The sequence below is a fragment of the Platichthys flesus genome, chromosome 14 (assembly GCF_949316205.1).
Source record: "Platichthys flesus chromosome 14, fPlaFle2.1, whole genome shotgun sequence".
NCBI lineage: Eukaryota > Metazoa > Chordata > Actinopteri > Pleuronectiformes > Pleuronectidae > Platichthys > Platichthys flesus.
This window is the reverse complement of record NC_084958.1, coordinates 10,307,647-10,327,247: the sequence shown is the minus strand read 5'-3', so window position 1 is coordinate 10,327,247 and position 19,601 is coordinate 10,307,647. Positions and strand designations below refer to the sequence as shown.

The window sequence follows — 19,601 nt, the reverse complement described above, 5'->3', positions numbered from 1 at the left end:
TGCCTCTGGTTTTAGTTAATTGACAAGAAAAAAACAATATTATTCTTGGCTTTGCAGGAGTTGGAAAGATAAATGTATTCCTTCTGTAAATGGTTATCAAGTAAAGGGAACACACATCAGTGTGTGAGGGCCTTTTTGGTGCCACACCTTATGTGGTTAAGGTGCATATACAGTTTTGTGGCTTTATATCATGTAGATGTTAGTTGGGTCAAGTTATCTTTAGTAGCTCTGTAAACTGAAATTACAGTCAACCTATTCAACACAGGTGTGTGTGGAAAAAAAAAGAAGAGGAACTCGGACAAAATGGAAACCAACAAACACCTTTTTATTTTCTAGTCAGAATTTTGAATTATGACCAAACATGAGGTAAACTCCATTAACGGAGCAGCAAATTTACTTTTGCATATGAAGCGACTACATTATGGGTGATGATTCAACACGAGTGAGTCCATCATCCATACAAGCAGTGATTCATAAATTACTAACAGTTTGACACTGTCTGGAAATCTGCAAGCTGTATAGAAAATGTTACATGTCTTTATTGCAGGGACCAAAGCAAACTCTTTTACATTAATAAACAGAACAATAGTCTTCAGAGCTGTCTGGATTACTTTACAATTTGATCAGATAAATATTTCTGCAAATGGTGGGAAGTGGGCAGGCCGGTCATTTCACAATGTGGAACAGCTTGTGTGCTACCTGTAGTGAGAAAGCAGAACAGTTCACATTATCAATGCGGCATCGATTGAGCTCTTCACAAAACAAGTTATCTGCACTCTGGTCGTTTTATAATCTAAATAAAGAGTGGCTCTTAGTGTCCACCCTCACTTACACAATGGTCCCGTGCATGCAGGAAGTCAAAGAGCTCTTCTGTGCATTCCTCCGTCGTGTTGGACTTGGAGCCGACCCGCGCTTCGCAGACCTCCAGCCGCTCCTTGAGGTGCACACAGTGCTCAGTCTGCTCGCACTTGGTTCGTAACGTTTCTAAAGGGTCCTGAGACAGACAAGGGAGAAATGTGCTGGATATTATATATATTGGGGGAAATTAGGCCACGACTTCAACACAGCTCTTAGATTGAGCTGCTGATTGAGAAGGTTATTCAGGAATCTAACATGGTAAAATGGACCAACTACAATTTCTATTTAGTCCCATAGTAGTATGCGGATATAAATATAACTTGAGTGAACTAGTGCCAAACCGCAATGTGTTAAAAGTAATAAAAAAAAACTATACATAAAAAGCTATACATAAAGCAGTGCATCTGTCCATGTGTCTACTGAAGTTCATACATTCATAGTTTCTCCTTAGGGATCTTTGTGTGTATGATGAGCGATGAGTTAATTTTCATACCCAATGAAGGTTAATGAAATACACGGAAAACAAACTTACCACCATGTCTTCCTCTTCCTCTTCTTCCTCCTCCTCCTCCTCTTCTTCCTCTGCAGGTGGATCTTCCTCCTGTTCAGTGGCAACAGATACTAATGTGTTAAGTTAGTTGGATGTGAAAAATAAAATGTAATGTAGCTAAAATTACAATCATAATACTCATGGCCTTAACTGTCGTTGACTAGATATTTAAAACCAACATAGTAACAGGAACTATTCGCTGACGTGATATATATGTAACAGAGGGGGGCGCTCTAGAGCAGTCATCATAAAAACGAGCCCACTACATCTGGTGACTGAAACTAGAAGCTGATTTGACTTCTTTACCGATCGTCAACATGTGACTCTTCACATTTAACTGAGCTTCTTCCATAGAGCTGACACTGAACTGACAGAACTGACCCGGAGTCGGGCTGACGCTACTGCGGTTGTGTAACCTGGCTTAAGACGCTGAGTAAAATGGTGATTTAAGGGTCATGACGCGGTGTTTTCATTACCTCTTCGTCGGGGTCGTCGTACGTGATCATCTTCCTCTCGAACACCATGATTGCTGCTGTGGAATCCGCAGAGGACGGAAGCTGGAGCCGCGGAGATGAGCTGCTGCTGCTCGGTGAGGACGTGAGGTCGGAGCGTCGGTCACACAGAGGAAACGGCGAGCAGGAATACCGGAAGTATCCTCCCATTGGTGGACAAAGATTGCTGACGTGGCTGTAGTCCAATCATCAACTTGCTTTTTGTCTAAGGCCCACCCCCTCGTGACAGTTCATGCGTGGGGGAACTTTAGTTTTGGGCTGTCGGACCGGAGTCGGACCCAATTAACTGTCGCACAGCGTAATGGCGCTGCTCATGGATACCAGACTGCTGCTGAGGAAAGTGAAAGATTTGAGGAGTTTAACGCCCAGAAGACACCGAGTGAAAGAGAAATGGGTACGTTGTTAGCCCAGTGGAGGAGGAAGCGATGACACCATATTTAGTATCTGTTAGTTCTTATTAGCCTGATAGCAACATGAAGTAAATCTCTTCCAAAGGTCCTTTTGACAGTGATGTGTGCCCCATGGTCAGAGAGAGCTCGATTAAAATGTCTGCCCCTGAAATGTAAATAGTTATAATCTCTGTTGAAACAAATGACAGTGACTTCTGCACATAAATCTAATATATGACCCAATATATTCATGAAATAGTCAAGTACAAGACATAAAGTAACTGTGTTGTGCTTCTACTGTTACTCTGATTCCTCAAGATATAATGTATATACTGTTTTATTCGAATTGAAGATCATAAATCGAACTTCAACTCTTGATTGTACATTTTCTTGCAAAAGACAATAAATACAACAAGTATTTAAAACCAGGACCTTCACTTAGGAGCAAAATCAGTCTTTAAACTTTAAAATGTTTAATAATGTGGCATTTATCGAGATAATTAATTATCTTTCTTGATTAAAATGTTGGCCATGTCATCCAGACCTAAAAAACATTTAAAATTGATGTTTAATAATTTGTTCACAGGCTACTACACGTGCCAAGTGCCCAGCCTCCTCCCTGGCCCTGCAGTACTTTGATGCCAACTACAGTGCCCATCTGGGAGAGCTGTGGCCGTCGGTCCGAGTTGCCTTGCTGTCGGAGAGGAAATACGGAGCCCTGCTCAACAATTTCTCCCATGAGGACGTCCTGGCAGACCTTCAAGCCAGGGGATGCAGAGACTTCATCAACGACACAGATACAGAGGGTAGGCGTGTGTTGCCAGAGTTCACAGTAAACCTGACATTAGTTTAAGAGAGTTTTAAGAAGTGTTGTGATTTCAGTTTTTGTTACAGAGGGCGTAGAAATCTTTCAGATCATGATCGGCATTCATTTAAGTTGAGTTCGTCAGAAGTTATTCTACATAACAATTCACTACATGCATTTTACTGTTGTGTTCTTTAATCATACATAATTACACATTAAATACTCATTATCTTTAAGCACCGATTTTGAATCCTGATTTAATGCATGTCTCTTTTTATCTCTTGCTCTGGGATAAGTCCTGAAGTCTCAAATTGTTAAATCTCTTTTGTGTTATTTAACACTAATTTTATCCAGATTTATGATCCAAACCTTATTATCTCAATGTGAATCATCTATTAAACTTAAATCCTATTATTATATAAAATTATTATTATACTTAATCTTTTGCAGCTCAGCCATGCTCGGAGGAGAAATCTGAGACTTGTTTGGAGGAGGAATCAAATAATGTTCCTGTGAAGAAACCTGATGTTGACGATCAGCTGCTGTCTCCCCTGAAGCTTAGTCCTAACATCAAGTGTGTAGTGTTTCCAAGAGGAGATATCACCAGATTCAAGCCTGCCAGGTGAGCTTATTCAACTTATTGGCCAAACATTTTGATTGAAGTTTTTGCTTTGTCATTAGAGAAAATTTAGAATAGATTGATAGGAAAAATATAAGACTTTAAAAACCAAAATGTGTTGTTTAACAGAAACAAAGAATTTGGCCTGGCTTTTTCAGTTTTTTTATGCGACTGTGGCTGTCAGTAATCAGAAAACATTGTTGACATTGGCCCTGCGTTTCTCTGCTTGAAAATTTGAGAACCATGAAATCTTCCAGTGAAGCTCAGTTCTTTCTTGCTCTCTTAAGGCCAGACATGGAGAGGTTGCTGGGTTACTACCTGATGGACGCAGCGTCAGTGCTGCCTTGTCTTGCACTGGATGTTCAAGAAGGTCACAATGTGCTTGACCTCTGTGCTGCTCCAGGAGGCAAGGCCCTCACTTTACTTCAGACACAGGCTATCAGTAAGTGGAGTGATCTCCCCTCCCTGTTCTCTTTCTGTCAGTCGTAGTTCTGTGGATCTGTCAGTGAGTGACTGCTAACCTTTCCCTGTTTGTGTTTATTGAAAAGGGTTTTTGTGTGTAAATGACTCCACTGCGTCTCGGACAACACGACTGAGAAAGGTCCTACACAGCTACCTTCCTAAGCACTTCTTTACAGAAAAGAACCTACGCATCACCACCTTTGATGGAACTAAGTGGGGGGAAATCGAGAGGAACACTTTTGACCGAGTAAGACTCAGACAAATCATCATGAAAAATTTCAGATAGGCAGTACCCGAATAATCCAAATTTACGAAATACTTCGATCTTGACCACATCCTCCTTTCCTCTGTGTCCAGGTCCTTGTGGACGTTCCCTGCACCACAGACAGACATTCACTAATTGAAGACGACAATAATATATTCAATAAGATCAGGACTGGAGAGAGACGGAAGCTGCCACAGTTACAGCTGGAGCTGCTGCTGTAAGTATCTGTGTGACTACAGTTTATGAGATTACAGTTAACGATTCTACCTTGAAGCTAAAACATGAACATGACTATTTTATAGAAAATGAATAACCATGCTGCCATCTCTCCTGAAGGGCGGGAATCCAAGCAGCATGTCCAGGTGGGGAGATCATGTACTCCACCTGTACGCTCTCTCCAATCCAGAACCTGAGTGTGGTGGAACAAGCCGTTCACTTGGCTCGAGAGAACCACGGCATCAGCGTTGAGGTCAGTCAGACAAACTGTCAGTATCGAAAAACTGTAAACTAGAGATGCAACTTCCCACATTGAGTAGATCGTTAATAGGAAAGTGACTCCTCATAAACACTCACACGTATATATGTGTAGTTTTTCAATATTCTCTGTACATATTAGAAACAGTCCGCTGCGGCAACTTTCTCATGAAAGGTTATTTATATTATACATTTATAATCTGGACTGCCCATTGTATATGTACTGAGGCTTGATTCCTCTGCAGCGGCCGCAGGTTCGATTCCGACCCGCTCCTTTGCTCCATGTCTTCAGCATTCTCTTTCACCTTTTGCACTTTCTCTCTTGTATGTGCTTTGTTCTTGCTGTGACTGTAGGAATTCCCTGATAATGAAAAGAGAATCCAACAGACTGTTTTGATCTTTTTGTTTCCTCTCTCCCCCCCCATTTCCCAATCATGTCCACCTCCAGGTCGTCGATCTGCGAGCCCTCACTCACATGTTTAGGAAAACCTTTCACTTCGCCCCTGACCTCCACTTGGGTGAGATGGTCATCCCACATTTAGCTGCTAACTTTGGGCCTATCTACATGTGCAAGCTGAGGAGGCTGACGTAAACGAGGAACCGATTTGACCCAAAGCCCAAAGCCTGGCGACACAGACGCCCCATTATTCTTTTCAACACTTGCAAACTGAAGCACATTTGGCTGCTGACTTATTCCAACATCGGAGTGAACAAAGTCTCCAGTGGATGGACATGACTGTGGACACACTGGACAGCTCTGAGCTATTTGTTTTGGACACCTTTGGAGACTCATAATCCAAGTGGAATGCCAACTTTCTGTGTCCCGGAATACAAAAACATTTTTTAACAAAGATGAGGAGCGGAACCAGCACTGTGGTGTGTATTTTACTTGCAGTTTAATTTTAACTCCATAGGTGGCAACATTAACTTAAGAGTAAAGGCATACTCTATACTGTTTTCCCACTAGAGGGCACTAAGCACATGTATCTATAGATGTTCCAGCAACTCCACTTCATACGGTCTGTGTGTATCAGTTTGTGGAATCACATTAGTGAAACTCACATTTCTGTCAGAATTACCTTCTCTCTTTAAGTCTCCAGTGAAAATGACATTCCCTGGTAATTCATCAGGTTTGATGGCTTTGCCTGATAATGTAATATTGGGCTGTGTGGAAGGAGGGCGTAATGAACAGGTAATGACCTTTTTGACCATTTGGCTTCTCACATCTGAATCTGTGCAAGTTTCATTATTACTGCTGGATTGACTCCGTTTTGCATCGACATCACCCAGAGGTGAAACGTTTCCTCTTATCAACATAACGTGAGCGTAGAGGTGCCTCTTTCTCCATCGCACCGCCGATGACCCTTTATGTTGTCCTGCCCAGGCAATGTTGCGTGAAAAAGGTGTGTGTGTATGTGCGTGTGTCTAATGAGTCCAACAACCACATCCCACCGTCATTAAGCTGCTCCAAGTGCAGGAGCCGACTCCCATCCCCGTGCAGGGATGGACGGCAGCCATGCGGCTCCCAGATGAACATTAAAGAGGCAGCAAAGAGCTAAAATAGGACATCTCGCCCTGTTTTGCCCCTCCGCTTTTTTATTCCACAGATGAGTGCAGATAATTTTCTGTGCGATTGTGAGTGATTACTGTATTACTGCGGTAACAGGGGGATGTATCTGGGAATGCAGAGGGAATTAATGACACATAAAAACTATTTTTGTATTGACTGCTTTCGTCTCCAGGGTCTTGAATGCCTCTTCGCACATCTTGTGATTACCTAAACGTATTGTAAATATGTGTTTCCTATGGGCTCTTACATAAATTTACATGTTTTAACACTCAGGAGACGGCAGACTATTGAGATGACTTACTCTCTTTGCTGCCTGTCCATAGACTCGACTAGCTGCCTGCTTTATTATTGAATTAGCCAATGAAGCGCTGTGCATTTGCGTCCCCGTGTGTAAGCCTATGTTAGGAAGATGTATGCTGTGTATTAGAAAGATGAATATTATGGATTCAACTGCACAACCATGCCTCTGTTGTGTTTCCAAATACAAATGTTGCCCTTTTTTTCTGTCAATAAAGATGCAACGCACGGTCACAGTCTAATATTTTCACCTCATACAACACAAGCTCCGATGCTGAATGAATGATCTTGTTCTTAGTAATGAGCTCTGTATATTGAAACAGGGACTGCAGGTTATTAAATGACAGCAGAAAGCGAATGGAACATCTTTAAGGAAATGTCTTCAGTGGGTTACATTACATGTTTAGATGTTTTGTTTACCTGCGACTGTTGACATTTCAGTTTTGTGTCTTCAGTGGTTCAGGTGAATTTATGTTTTATTGGGACACACCTGGAGGAAAATGGTGTCTTAGTTATAGTCTCCGTATTAAAAAAACAGCTGCTGTTTTGGTCAAACCCAGGATCATGTCCCAGTCTGTGGTGGGAGAGGGGATTTCACTAGGGGGGGGGGGGTCTTTGTCAGTAAAATGTGTGTACACTGAGCACAGCAGGATGTGCGCCCACTTGTCTCAGCCACAGGTCAGAAAGAAAATGAGAAATGGTGTTTGATTATTTTTTCCCAGATAACAGAGGTTCCTATTTTCAAAAACTAATTTATATTTAAGTTTACAGGTATAATTTTCACAAAAAGATGTTTTACAGACTGAAAAGGGTTAGAGTAACAAAGAGCAGGAGACATGAGTAAGTTAATGTCCTCTCTTCTCCTTTATTCTCTCTCTTTTTCCATAATATTTTATGAAATTTGTTTTCAGTTTTTACAAAGATTTAACACTTTAACATTAAATCTCACATGTAGAGTTTCATGCTCTCGATCTCATACTCTTCTCTAGAAGCCAATTTACAATCTGTCATGATCGCATTTGTGTTTTACATGATACTTTGTTCATGCTGTGTGTGGGCGGACTATGTATCATCAGTGCTAAATCAATATCTCTAAACTCTTTAAATTATTTTGGTCCAAAGTTGCAACTCAACCAGCAAGTTCTTTTTGGGAGTACTGGATTTGTATGATTTTTTTGTACGTAAAATTTAAGTAAAAATTATCAATTCTAAATTACAAATAAATATCTTGCAATCTTAACTATTATACGCAAGTTATGTTAAAAGTATCAAAAGTAAAAGCACTAATTTTGCAGAGAAGTCGCTTCTGACATGTTTTTTTTTATAAATAACATGATTGTGTGCAAGAAGTATTGTACTGTAAAATGGTTACAAGATAAATCTGAAGGGTGAAGAGATTATAACATATTTGTGAGGGAGAATCGATGCCATAATTTCATAGATTTTTGAAACTTTGGTTTCAATCATTAACAATATATTGTATTTAACAACAATGATTGAAATAAAAAATCTTAATCACAAAGGAAAGGGTAACAACTTTCAGAAGAATGAAGACAAGAGAAGTATAAACTGTTCATCTGAAATGTAGTGGCGAGTATCTCAAAATTCTTATGTAACTGAATAACTGTAGTTAGTTACTTTACACTACTGGCATTTGCATAATTCAGCTTTTGGATTTTATCTGATCAATCTGATGTTTGATTGATGATCCCTTCTGCTTAATATTTCCATACAGTTTTAATTGCAGTTCCATGCAGAGTCCTGTTATGTGTTTTTCATGTGGCTGCTGCTGCCCTGGGTTCAATGTGAGAAATCTACACTTTTTTTTTGTAGTTACAAATTGCTTGAGGCATTTCCCCTTGTAACTGAAGACTTCCCTTTTAAAATTTCTTCTAAAAAGCTTGCTACAGCAGACATGTTACTCCATGAACGGGCTGGGAGCGCTGCCGTTCAGTTTAGTGGGGCCCGCATTGGAAATGCAACCGTAGGTTTAGGCTGCAGACAGATTAAGAAGACAGAGAATGGGGGTTTTCTTCTCTCTAAGAAGATTACCCGGGGAGGGGCGAGATGGCAGTCAGAGTGTTTAAGAAAAAAAGGACAAGAAGAAAATGGAAGATGAAGTGGAACCAAAGGAGGGTGGCCCAGGATATGCAGTTTAGACACCTGTTGTTCGCCTCTCGATGTCGCTCCTCTCTTTGTTTTTCCTGCAGTTATCTCATCTCACCATCTTCCGCTGTGAAGTAGTTAACATGTCACAAATAAAAGTCAGTTTAAAAAACGCCTCCGGGAAAAGAACAAGGATTGTTGCCATGCCAATTTTTTTAGAGAAGTTTGGACATCTTCAAGCATAATATACGAGTTAAACTTCAACGTGAATGATGGTGTCCAGCCAAGTTCCAGCTTTGTTGCGTGTGCATGTGCAGCTGTGAGCCTGATTATACTTGCTTCCCTCTGCCTTAAGTTCCTGCTGGTGGTTTCCAGGAGGGCTTTGATGTGTATCTGGGCAATGCACTATTAGAGGGATTTCCCTGGGCCTGACAGCTCCGAGAATATGCAGTGAAATGGCAATGCCAGTAGGCTAAAAGAATGCTGGAAACAGGATTAGGATCATATTCTGGCAGACCCTGTCACCCCCTCAATGGGCCAAGGTTTCTAACGCTGGCACTTTTCATTCTCGCCATGGTTAAAACCTTTAAGAGAACCATGGAGAGGAGGGAGGAAAAAGCTCTGATTGAATGGTACACTGTGATTTTTGTGTGGTGGGGCTTGCTCCTGGGGGCTCTGTGCGTGTAAGTATTTGTGTGTATGTGTGTGCGTGTGTGTGTGTGTTGTCTCAGAACATGTTAAACATGTCATTTCTATTACAGTCTTATTTACAACATAAAATTGCAATATTTACATGTTTAGAAGTTACTCTTATAAAATGCGTTTTTTGAGAAGTTAGGGCTGCTAGAGTTTTAAAGTATCGGATCCATAGCTGGGAGTTGTTTGCTCTTTCTAAAGCAGTGGTTTTCACAGCTCTCTCTCTCTTTCACACACACACCCATGTTTGTACTTCTATCTAGTGAGGAAACTTATTGACATAATACTTTCCCAAGCCCCTTAACCTAACCTTAACTATCCAAACTAAATGCCTAACCCTACACCTAGTTCTAACCCTAAATACAAATCTTACCTTTCATACAGTCTGTGAGGGTCGTTCAAAATGTCCTCACTCTGTAGGGTCTATGTTTAAAGTGGTCCTCACAAAGATATAAGTACACACACACACACACACACAAAGGCAAACAGGCACACATGTCATCACTTGCTTAAACGAAAGTAGATGGAGAGTGTCTGCCTATAAATAGGTGGTTATGGTATCAGGGGTGAATATACAGCCCTAAGTGTTAGAGATGGAAGCACCTGATCCAGCATCGAGGGCTCAACACACTTGACCCTGCAGCAGTACAATCTAGCTATCCGTGTTCAACCCCCGGGGTGTGTGTGTGTGGGTGTGTGTGTGTTTGTGTTTGGGGGGATGGGTGGTGAGAAAAGAGAGAACATTTGGAACAAGAATATTGTGTTATGTTCTCTGCTCCTCGGCCCCATGGGAGGAAATCCTGCTGTGTAGCTGGACAGATTCCTCCCCTGGATAACAAGGACATTCACTCCGGCTGCATATCAACACCACAATCTTATCAGTCACACAATCGGGATGCCCTTGGCCGAGGACCGACACACACACATGTATGTGGTGTAATAAAACACAACAAGGTTAGGGTGAGGTGTTACACCCACATTAACGCTGCTAATCTGGTGAGATCATTATCCCCTTCTATCCGATTTTTGGAAAGCGCTCATTCATAACGGTCGGATCGTGCCTCAGTGCAGCAGCTGCATTTGTTATTTACACACACCGAGGGGCAAATGTATGTAAGAGGCCATTTCAATTAGCAGCAGAGCAAAGTCACACAGACAGAATGTAAAGTTTTACTGAGGGAAGAGCAAGGGCATGTTTTGGAGGATATGGAAGAGATGTCCAAGTGTTTGTGTGTGTAAGTGTGCGTGTCTGTGTCAATGTCTGTGTGTGTGCGTGTGTGTCTAGGAGCACAGTTGGGTGGGGGTCTGTGCGTTTTGACAAACCATGCTGTTAAAGATATAATAGCAGCATAATCACCGCCCCGGGCCGTCATTCTTCAGGATAATGGCCTGCTTATTCATTGGGGATGGCTTATGTCTCCGCGCAGCTTTTTATTTTTCAGATTACGTTGGTCTTTTTCTGTCCCTGTTAGGCCCCTAATAAATCATGTTTATTTTCTTCCTGTAATTGTTCTTTTAATTTTACCTTTTTCCCACCTTTTAGTTGTTCTTGATTTCCTCACACCGTCACCCTTTCTTGTGTTATTTCATTTTTGACGCAGAAGAAAAACTCGACTGATATCACTGTAAATGTATAGCTTTGTTCAAATTTCACTTTCACAAACATCTACTTTGTTTTATGTAAAAAAAATGTTTAAAGTAAGTTCTTCAGAGTTCTTCATATACATTCAATCAATAGCTTTTCTTTGCTTAATACACCATGAAATGTTGAATTCATGCAGTCAAATTCATTTTAACTATGGACATAGGGCTGGGCAATAAAACGATAATTGTATTAATTAGCAGTATAACAAAAGAACAATCTGTATTGATATAATGTTTATACGCTTAGATTTGTAATATATTTTGCTGATTAGTTAGTGATTGTCATTCTCTTCCCATAAAGAAGAGTTTCAAACCACAACCTTTCACTCAGGAATAAAAATCTGTCTTAAAACCTAAAAGAAATAATAATTATTGTAATGATAATTATCAATATCGAATGATATGAGACTTTTTATCGTGATATAATTTTAGTCCATATCCTCACCCAGGTCAGTTTGGTCCCGATCCACCAAATATCCAGCACAGACAGAGAACTCTTCCATATAAACATCTCCAAGCAATGTTTTTATTTAATGATAATTTTACAACAACACTAGGTCAAGTCTACATTGTTACGGAGGAGAAAAAGGAAACAACACTGCTGATGGTCCGATCACTTTCTCCTCCATCATAAATCTATCTACCACTGGACCGAGTAGTTTGACAGAGACAGTCGGGGGGGGGGGGGGCAGCATTAGAATAAGGGCAACAAGGGAACTCAAATAGAGTCAAGACAGCAGTACACAGAGGACTCGGGTCAATTATTCACTGAAATCTCTTCACCTTCTTCGACTTCAGGCTTTTTTTTCTCCGGATTGATTGCAAACTGCAGAGGGTGGCGGTTTTCCAACGACCCAGATTTGTTCCACTGCTTCTTTTAAGTCATATCCAGAGGAAAAAAAACAACTGAACACCTATAAAATATTTAAATTCAACCCAGGATCTGTACACAGACAACCAAGAGAGGAGGCGTGAACAGGGGCCGCTGCTGCCGTTGGGCTCAGCAAATACAATCGTACAATCTGAAAGCTAAATGAGTTTTATCTGAGTCCATTATCCACTATACAACATAATAGGAACTTTACAATTATACCCTACCAGTAAACATTAATAGATAAACTTTTTTGTACTGTACATATTAAAATAATGTGCTTTTTTTTCATATGAAGACTTAACTTGCCAGAACACATGAACAGAAAACATCAGAGACGCGTGGGATTCTCCTTATCAAGTGCTAACAGTCAAGCTGCATGTTTCCTCAAGAGAATATCAAGGCTCGAAAAGCGTCTGAGACAATACGAGTCCGGTCAGCATTTATCTAATCGTCCAAGTATGTTGAGAATACCATTGTGAATTCAATGGAAAGTGATTTCCAATTGATGTCAATCACGTTGCTACTTTGACTGTGTAACGTTGGGACCTTTTGAATTTATAAAGGCCACTTTAAATGCTATGCATGTTCATAATTGCATTTGCCCCAGCTCCCTCAGCCCAGGGCAATATGTAATTAAAAGCTTTGAGAATCTATTCACTGAAATCATTTTCTCATCATCAAGCCAGCCTCTGTGCAAAGTGGCATATTACTGGCCATTAAACTGGTAAATTAGTCACATTTAATTATGCTGTTGAGGACAACATGGCTCGGGTTTATTTTTATGTATGTGCTGTTATGTAGTACATGCTATGTACATAACCACGTTTCTTAATTGAAAAGTCAATGGTCTTTTGACAGGAATGGTCTCTTTGCTGCGTGAGTGATACCTTTTTTTTCTTTTCCTCCAACAACAAACATTATTCCTCCAAAAGTGCCTCATTCATTCACATTATTCTTGTAAACATTGTTGCATTGTCTTTTAAGTTGAGTGCATCCGTCGTCAGCTGTTCACATTATCTTTTTTATATTATTTCAGGCGTTGTGAAGGTCCAACTTGTCTGTCTGTTGGAAGCGCCATCATGAGTCAAGAATGTGGTTTGTCCCGTGAATTTGGGACATTCACTTGATCCGCTGCATCTAATTCATGCAATGTTCAGTATCTTCTGGGTTTTTCTTTTCCAAAGGTTGTGGGATACCTTTGGATCTTGAGCTGCAGTAGAAGCTGAGAGGAGTCGATAAGGTCGTGGAAGTGTGGTTTGTCTTTGAAAGCTGTTTCAGTTCTGTAGGTCCAGTGCATGTTGGTTTAATTGTGGAACATCTCTGCATGTCCTGTGTCCATCTGCTCTAGTTGGGGTCAGTTCAGCCCCTAAAGGCCGATCACAGTCACAGAGACACGCAGTGGGATGTGATGATGTGTGGGCCGATGCTGAGGTTGAGTTCACATTGTCCTCCGTACAGTCTGATACTCAGTTAGACATTGTGTCCAGTCCCAGCGAGGCGGCGTGCTGTTTGGCCCTCAGACGCAGGTTCTCAATGCTTGTGGTCTTGCTGTTGTGGCTGGTGAGTCCGCTGGCTGCAGACGCCTGAAGCAGCGGGCTGTTCCACACCTGCTGGGCATGATGGGATAGGGACTGGTAGTAGGACTGACAGGGCAGGGAGCCCAGCGGTGCAGGGGGCATGTTAACATTCATTCCTAGGTAGGGCAGCGAGGATGGGGCGGCGAGGTCGAAAGCGGGGTAGTGCACCATGTTGTTGGTGGCGGCCATGTGCTGGCGGAACTGCTCCTGTAGACGAAACAGGCTGAGCGGGGAGGAAGAGTAAGCGTGGCTCTGAGGGAGAGGACCGCTGCTGCCCAGGCCGCTGCTGGAAGAGGAGGGGGTCAGGGATGGAGAGACCAGGGGGGAATCTGGACAGAGGGTTAGATAAAGTTAGTCAGTGGATGTGTGGATTGTTGCAGATGTGGGATGTCATCTGATTCACAAGTTTATGAAGGATAAAGAAACTCTCATTGTCAAAATAAAGTTAAGGTGTTTACCTTGTTTAGGGCTGAGCCTTTTGCAGGGGGACACGTCTCCAGGTGTCACTGCTCTCTCACATTTTATCTCCTCCCTTTGAGATTTACTCTCGTCCTCTTTATCTGTGGCATTATCCTCTGTCGCTGACTCGCTGCCTGAGTGTTCTGCAGACGTGACGTTCAGCTCCATGTCCAGCGGCACAGGACGGACCACAGGACCGTCTGTCTCCAGAGAAGACGAAGAGGAGGAGGAGGATGGAGGAGGCACCTGGGTGTCAGGAAGGATGGTTGTGGAGGGAGGTGCGTCCTCCTTTTCACTCCCTTCCCCTGACGCCTCTTTCTGCTTTTGGAGCTGCTCCTTCTGGAGGCTGCGCTGCTTCTTGCGGAACTTGGCTCTGCGGTTCTTGAACCAAACCTGATTATAGAGAAAAGAAGGGGGTGAGTTTAAGGCAGGAGACTTAAACAGATAATAAATATGAGTTCAGTGGCTCTCAAATGGTTAAGTCACATGTGAAAAGCACACAAAGTCAGTAAATGCCAGGATAACATAGAGTTTTGATTATCACAGAACTTGAGAAGCAAATGATCATAATCTAGATTTTAGAATTAGAATAGAAATTAAATTGACACTATATTTTAGAATTAAGTGTTTATTCAGATGAATAACCATCCTTTCCTTTATGCAGGCACAATTAAAAAAGGTGACTGAATGTAGGCAAGGAAGTACATAAGAACATAGACAATTTAGATTTTGTTTGGTTAGTTTTTATTTAAATTCTGTATGACTGTGGTGTATATTGATGCACCATTTATTTTTCTACTATTTTGATTAATTATGTAAATTATTTAAATACACAAAAATAATTGTATATTATAAATAAAGGACTGATACGAAAACACGTGTAAGATCTGTGCGTAAAGCCAAATTTACGCACAGCCAGCCCCAGCCAAATCAGTGATAGTTGTGTCTCCGTACAGTGATTTTCCTTCAGAACAGGCCTACCTGCACTCGGGCCTCGGGCAGGTTGGTGCACATGGCCAGCCGCTCCCGCATCACCACATCCGGGTAGTGGGTCTTCTGGAACGTCTTCTCCAGCGCTTCGAGCTGCTGTGCGGTGAAGGCCGTGCGGCTCCGGCGCTGTTTGCGGTGCTGAGAGCCATAGCGAGCCTCCAGGATGATGTCTTGAAATGCGCAGCCGTTGGAAGAGAAAACACACGGCAGGTTTTATTTTACTGGGCACATGGGGAGGTTAAAAACGTTGATACTTTGTTTCCATCATAAATGTTTGCTTCAGTGTTTCCAAATATTAAACATGCACATGATTTAGTTTTGTTATAATGCATCATCGCAATTGCGTCAGTGGCTCGGTGGCTAGTGTGCGTGTGTGTGTGTGCGTGTGTTTGCACTCAATTACCAGCGAGTCTCTCGGCCAGTGTAAGCGCGTGCACGGACGGCCGGTAGTCGGGCGCGTGCTGCGCCTGTTGCGCGGCCTGCTGGTGCAGGTTGTACATGGCGCTGAGGGAGTTCATGGCGTGCAGAGAGTAGCCGTTCACCCCGTAGTGCTGCATGGTGAGAGGTCGCTACCTGCGGAGGAGGAGGAGAGGAGGTGATTTTCAGAGCTGAAGAAACAGTGATTCATATTTTTTAAGAGACATTTTGACTTTAAAGGGATGGACGCATGGATGCTGATGGACACGCTGTGACCAGTGTGATCCTCAGCTCACTCCATTTCCCTCCACTTTTGTTAAGACATAAGAAACACAAAAAGAAAACAAAACCCTTATGTAAAGTCTGTGGGATGAAGTGATATGATTCACACCAGCTCTTTTTCTTTCTTTTTTTGACAGCAGGTCCATGCGCTCAAGGGCCGACAGATTTAATGTGCACACTCAACAAAAGTCTTATCCATTAACATCCAATTATCACTGTGTTCATGCCATTAATTATACAAAAGACTTTAAATTGGGGTAATTATCAGTGGCTCCCATAATGAACCGAGACGGATGCGTTATTCATGAATTTATTCACGTGTCGCGGTGATCCCGCATGAAGCCAAATCCCCGCAGAAAACGATGCTTTGACAGATCAACGCTTTGATGAAATGTGTTGGAAAATGATACAAGGAGATTTGTTCCGGGTCTCGGTGGCAAAACCTGGAACCAGATACCAGGATTATGTTTTAATGTGCTGCTGTTCAATTATAATGACTCTATTTTGATCTTTAGATTTTAATTTCTAAGCAAAAATGAGTGCGTTGCTGGAGCCTGTCATTTATTTTGGCCTTTTTATAAACCAAACAGAGGCCTGAACATTTAATATTCTTACACCGACACTGATTCATTTCTTTGAGGGAACATATTCATGTTCGAGTCTTTTTAAAAGGCAGCAATTTTCCCAAACTCTCATGTTGTAGCCTAGTTCTCCTTCACGGCCGAGACTTTCATAGATGAACCGCTGGAGGACACGATTAGATATGTATTAGCAGAGAGGAGGGGGAGAGGAGGGGGACAGGAGGGGGACATAAGATCTCTGCGGCCCAAACACTTATTATAACTATTACAGAGAGACCACAGGGAGGAGGATATATAAATCTCTCTGCTGTGTGTGACAGTCTGCTCTTAAGCCATGGGATCTGCAAGTTATGGACCTAAACAGACACACAAGTTTAAGGTTGTTATTTTACCTTTTTTTTTGTAACCTTTATTTATTTATTTTCTAATTTGGTCAGTTTTCATAAAAGTCATTGAGTCTAGACCCAAACTGTGAAAATAAAAAAACAATTGTCAACAACATTGGTTGAAAAGGTCACACAATTATATATATATTGGTTATAGGCTAATTTGAAATATGTTGAATGTTAATTATCCCAGGGTTAATTATTTATTATACAATAATAAAGCAATATAATATACAGCTAATCACAGGTTGGCATATTTTGATCATCAAAAATTGATATTAAATATGAGAGGTCATGCGCAAAGCATTTGTTCCTGAATGATATTATTATTATTGTTATTGTTATTATTATTATTATTATCATTATTATTATTATTATTATTATTATTATTATTATTATTATTGTAGGCCCTTTAGACCAATTTAAACAGGCTAAAACAGACAAGGAGTCTGGGTGGTCTGTCTTGTAAAAGGCAGTTTTAGTGCAGTGCATGAACCGTGCGCCTCTGTGTGTGTGTGTGCCTGTGCGTGTGCGTGTGTGTACGCGCGTGTGTGTGCCCGCAGTGCCCATTCCCAGCCTATTAAGTGGCTGCGGCGGCTGATGAATGTGATCAGAGGGCAGTGGGGAATAGTTTAATTCGCCGGGACAGAAGGTGCCTCGCTAAACATTTACTTTACTCCCCCAAGTATTTGAGTTGAATGGAGCCCCCCCCACCCACCCACCCGCCGGCCGCCCCGTCTCCCCGCTGCCCCCCCTCTCTCTGGCGGCCTCTTATCCCATCGCCCCGGGGCAACGTTTTGGCGGAGATGTATGGCTCCTCCGCGGGTAAAAATATGCATGTTGATCCCCATTTGGCTCCCCGTCTAATGGAAGTGCAAATAGGTTTCGACTGCGAGGCCCTCCATTCATCATCACCGCTGACACCGACGGACGTACAGTGCACGGGCTCTGTTACCTTGTGTGCACGTGTGCGTGCGCTGGAGGGTTTGGCTAGTGTGCGCGCGCGCGTTTTCTAGAAATGGAACTGTTTTTTAATGCGTTGTTTTTGATTGTTTCTGCACATTAAATATGATTAACCCGTTAAACAATATTGATATGGGAAGTAAATATGAACAGCACGTGTTTCTCTAAAGCTGCAGAGTTGAGTCAGGATCACTGATGAAAGTTTGAGGGACTTACACATCTGCCGATTATTTTAACCTCACATTTTCAATCGTGCAAAACACAGCAAGGAAATGTATGTTTTTGCCGTCTTGTATTTTTGTACAAAGAACTTTATACCCCGACCCTTCGCTCTCAGGATCGTCACCATGTCTGCTCATGTCCTGCACACATCCTCCTCCTCTCCATAACCAATCCAGCACAATGGCTCCTGGGCCCGTCGGTGCTCTGTGTTATTGTCATTCATAAGCCTCCATATGCTCCGGGCACCGCAGGGCCCTCCTGGCAGCTCCTGCTCAATGCTTCGATTATCAAACGGTCATTATGTAAATTGGCATGTACAGTGCAGCTCTGTGATCCGACTAAATGAGGAGACATGTTATTTGCCAACAGCCCCGCGGGGGGCAGACACCGACCTGTCAATCTGCCCTTTGCTGTGTCACCAGTGTCAACTGTCAGAGTTCCAGGAGCATGTTTGATTTATATTATTTTCAAGGATATTTAATACGCAGGAGTCAGGCGGAGGTTTAAAGGGATGTAAGCGCCTGATATGTTACTTGAAGCTTTCATCAAATCTATTTGAGGATGACACTGTCCCTGCCAGGATAGTTAATGACTTTATCATGTTACCAACATATTTTATTTTAATAAAAAGGAAATGATCTAGTGTTTTCCTCTGTAAGATATTTTTTTAATCTAAACACCAAAGTTTTCAATTTGAGCTGAGATCACGATCATGACGAGAGTGAACTCCAGGAGCTCAATTGTTTTATTATGTGTGGCTGCTGGCCTCCTGCACAAAGTGCATGAGGTTTACTCTTAAAAACCTTGTGCTCAAATTCGCCCCTTATTTATAATGTAGCCATTATTTATTTCACGCATTGGTGCAGAAAAGAAATTTACCAAAAATGTCCACATTTAATAAAAATCACATATCCGGTTATTACCTTTTTACTCCAACAACTAACGTGTTTTAAACTAATTCAATTTAGTTACAGCTCATAATAAAACTAATAACACGTGCACATCTTTTACCTGCACTTTGCAAAAATATTCTAGGCTACATGAACAGTGAAGGGATTTAAAAAAAACACACACACGTTGTAAATAACCATTGCAAATCACGAATTCAGAATAAACTGATGTTTAAGATGTTTGCTCTCTTACCTCCTGTGGACACACTCGTCTTTTCTGTCGCGTCCTTGTCAGAAGCGCAGAGAATCCAAGCTCCTAGTCTTATTCAGGTTTCTCTCAGCTACTTCGGTTGTTGTTGTTGTTGATTTGGATAGTTGTCCACTCTTCCTCGTGTTTAGTTTATATTCGGCTCGGTGGAAAACTCCTCTGGTCTTGTTGCTCTCTCTTCAGATCCTCTCTCTCTCTCTCTTTCTCTCTGTTTATCTCTCCCACTCTCTGCTCGTGCTGCTGTCTCGCGGTCTCGCGCTGCAGTGGGAAGCCGCCATCTGCTGGTGCGCTATAAGGGGGAGCCTCGCGGGGGCCACGGCGGCTTCCTATTGGCTGCCCGGCTCCGTCATTCACGTAAATAAGATAGTTGATGTTCCGGCTGCAGGCTTCGGTCCCTGTGACGTCTGGACTTCTTTCCAAATATGATCGATTTAAGCACATTCTG

General features: G+C 42.0%; 3 protein-coding genes across 3 annotated transcripts; 1 reads left to right on the top strand and 2 right to left on the bottom strand.

Moving 5' to 3' along the window:
• Nucleotides 1–306: 306 nt before the first annotated feature.
• On the bottom strand, nucleotides 307–2,044 carry LOC133968894 (cytochrome b-c1 complex subunit 6, mitochondrial-like). Its single transcript, XM_062405139.1, has 4 exons — nucleotides 1,885–2,044; nucleotides 1,391–1,459; nucleotides 833–994; nucleotides 307–699 (listed from the first exon to the last, which is right to left on the bottom strand). Exons 1-4 carry the CDS (start codon nucleotides 1,930–1,932, stop codon nucleotides 667–669), a joined length of 312 nt encoding a protein of 103 aa, XP_062261123.1. The 5' UTR covers nucleotides 1,933–2,044; the 3' UTR covers nucleotides 307–666.
• Nucleotides 2,045–2,188: 144 nt separating this feature from the next.
• nsun4 (NOP2/Sun RNA methyltransferase 4) lies at nucleotides 2,189–7,030 on the top strand. Its single transcript, XM_062405254.1, has 8 exons — nucleotides 2,189–2,314; nucleotides 2,896–3,115; nucleotides 3,565–3,736; nucleotides 4,021–4,175; nucleotides 4,282–4,442; nucleotides 4,553–4,677; nucleotides 4,797–4,929; nucleotides 5,383–7,030. The coding sequence occupies exons 1-8, from the start codon at nucleotides 2,222–2,224 to the stop codon at nucleotides 5,524–5,526; spliced, it is 1,203 nt and encodes a 400-aa protein (XP_062261238.1). The 5' UTR covers nucleotides 2,189–2,221; the 3' UTR covers nucleotides 5,527–7,030.
• A 4,742-nt stretch (nucleotides 7,031–11,772) lies between these two features.
• dmbx1a (diencephalon/mesencephalon homeobox 1a) lies at nucleotides 11,773–19,280 on the bottom strand. The gene is made up of 5 exons (XM_062405138.1): nucleotides 19,142–19,280; nucleotides 15,551–15,720; nucleotides 15,139–15,317; nucleotides 14,157–14,550; nucleotides 11,773–14,027 (listed from the first exon to the last, which is right to left on the bottom strand). Exons 2-5 carry the CDS (start codon nucleotides 15,702–15,704, stop codon nucleotides 13,588–13,590), a joined length of 1,167 nt encoding a protein of 388 aa, XP_062261122.1. The 5' UTR covers nucleotides 15,705–15,720; nucleotides 19,142–19,280; the 3' UTR covers nucleotides 11,773–13,587.
• Nucleotides 19,281–19,601: the final 321 nt, after the last annotated feature.

Bases quoted from the DNA above. Each gene is read 5' to 3' on its own strand.
- dmbx1a (XM_062405138.1), bottom strand. From the start codon at position 15,704: ATGCAGCACTACGGGGTGAACGGCTACTCTCTGCACGCCATGAACTCC. The intron at 15,318-15,550 runs GTAATTGAGTGC...GCGCATTTCAAG, and splicing joins ACTGGCCGAGAGACTCGCTG to ACATCATCCTGGAGGCTCGC. The intron at 14,028-14,156 runs GTAAACACCTTA...CCCTCTGTCCAG, and splicing joins AAGGCTCAGCCCTAAACAAG to ATTCCCCCCTGGTCTCTCCA.
- LOC133968894 (XM_062405139.1), bottom strand. From the start codon at position 1,932: ATGGTGTTCGAGAGGAAGATGATCACGTACGACGACCCCGACGAAGAG. The intron at 1,460-1,884 runs GTAATGAAAACA...GCCACTGAACAG, and splicing joins ACGACGACCCCGACGAAGAG to GAGGAAGATCCACCTGCAGA. The intron at 995-1,390 runs GTAAGTTTGTTT...TGTCTGTCTCAG, and splicing joins AGGAAGAGGAAGACATGGTG to GACCCTTTAGAAACGTTACG.
- nsun4 (XM_062405254.1), top strand. From the start codon at position 2,222: ATGGCGCTGCTCATGGATACCAGACTGCTGCTGAGGAAAGTGAAAGAT. The intron at 3,737-4,020 runs GTGAGCTTATTC...TGCTCTCTTAAG, and splicing joins ACCAGATTCAAGCCTGCCAG to GCCAGACATGGAGAGGTTGC. The intron at 4,678-4,796 runs GTAAGTATCTGT...TCTCTCCTGAAG, and splicing joins TTACAGCTGGAGCTGCTGCT to GGCGGGAATCCAAGCAGCAT.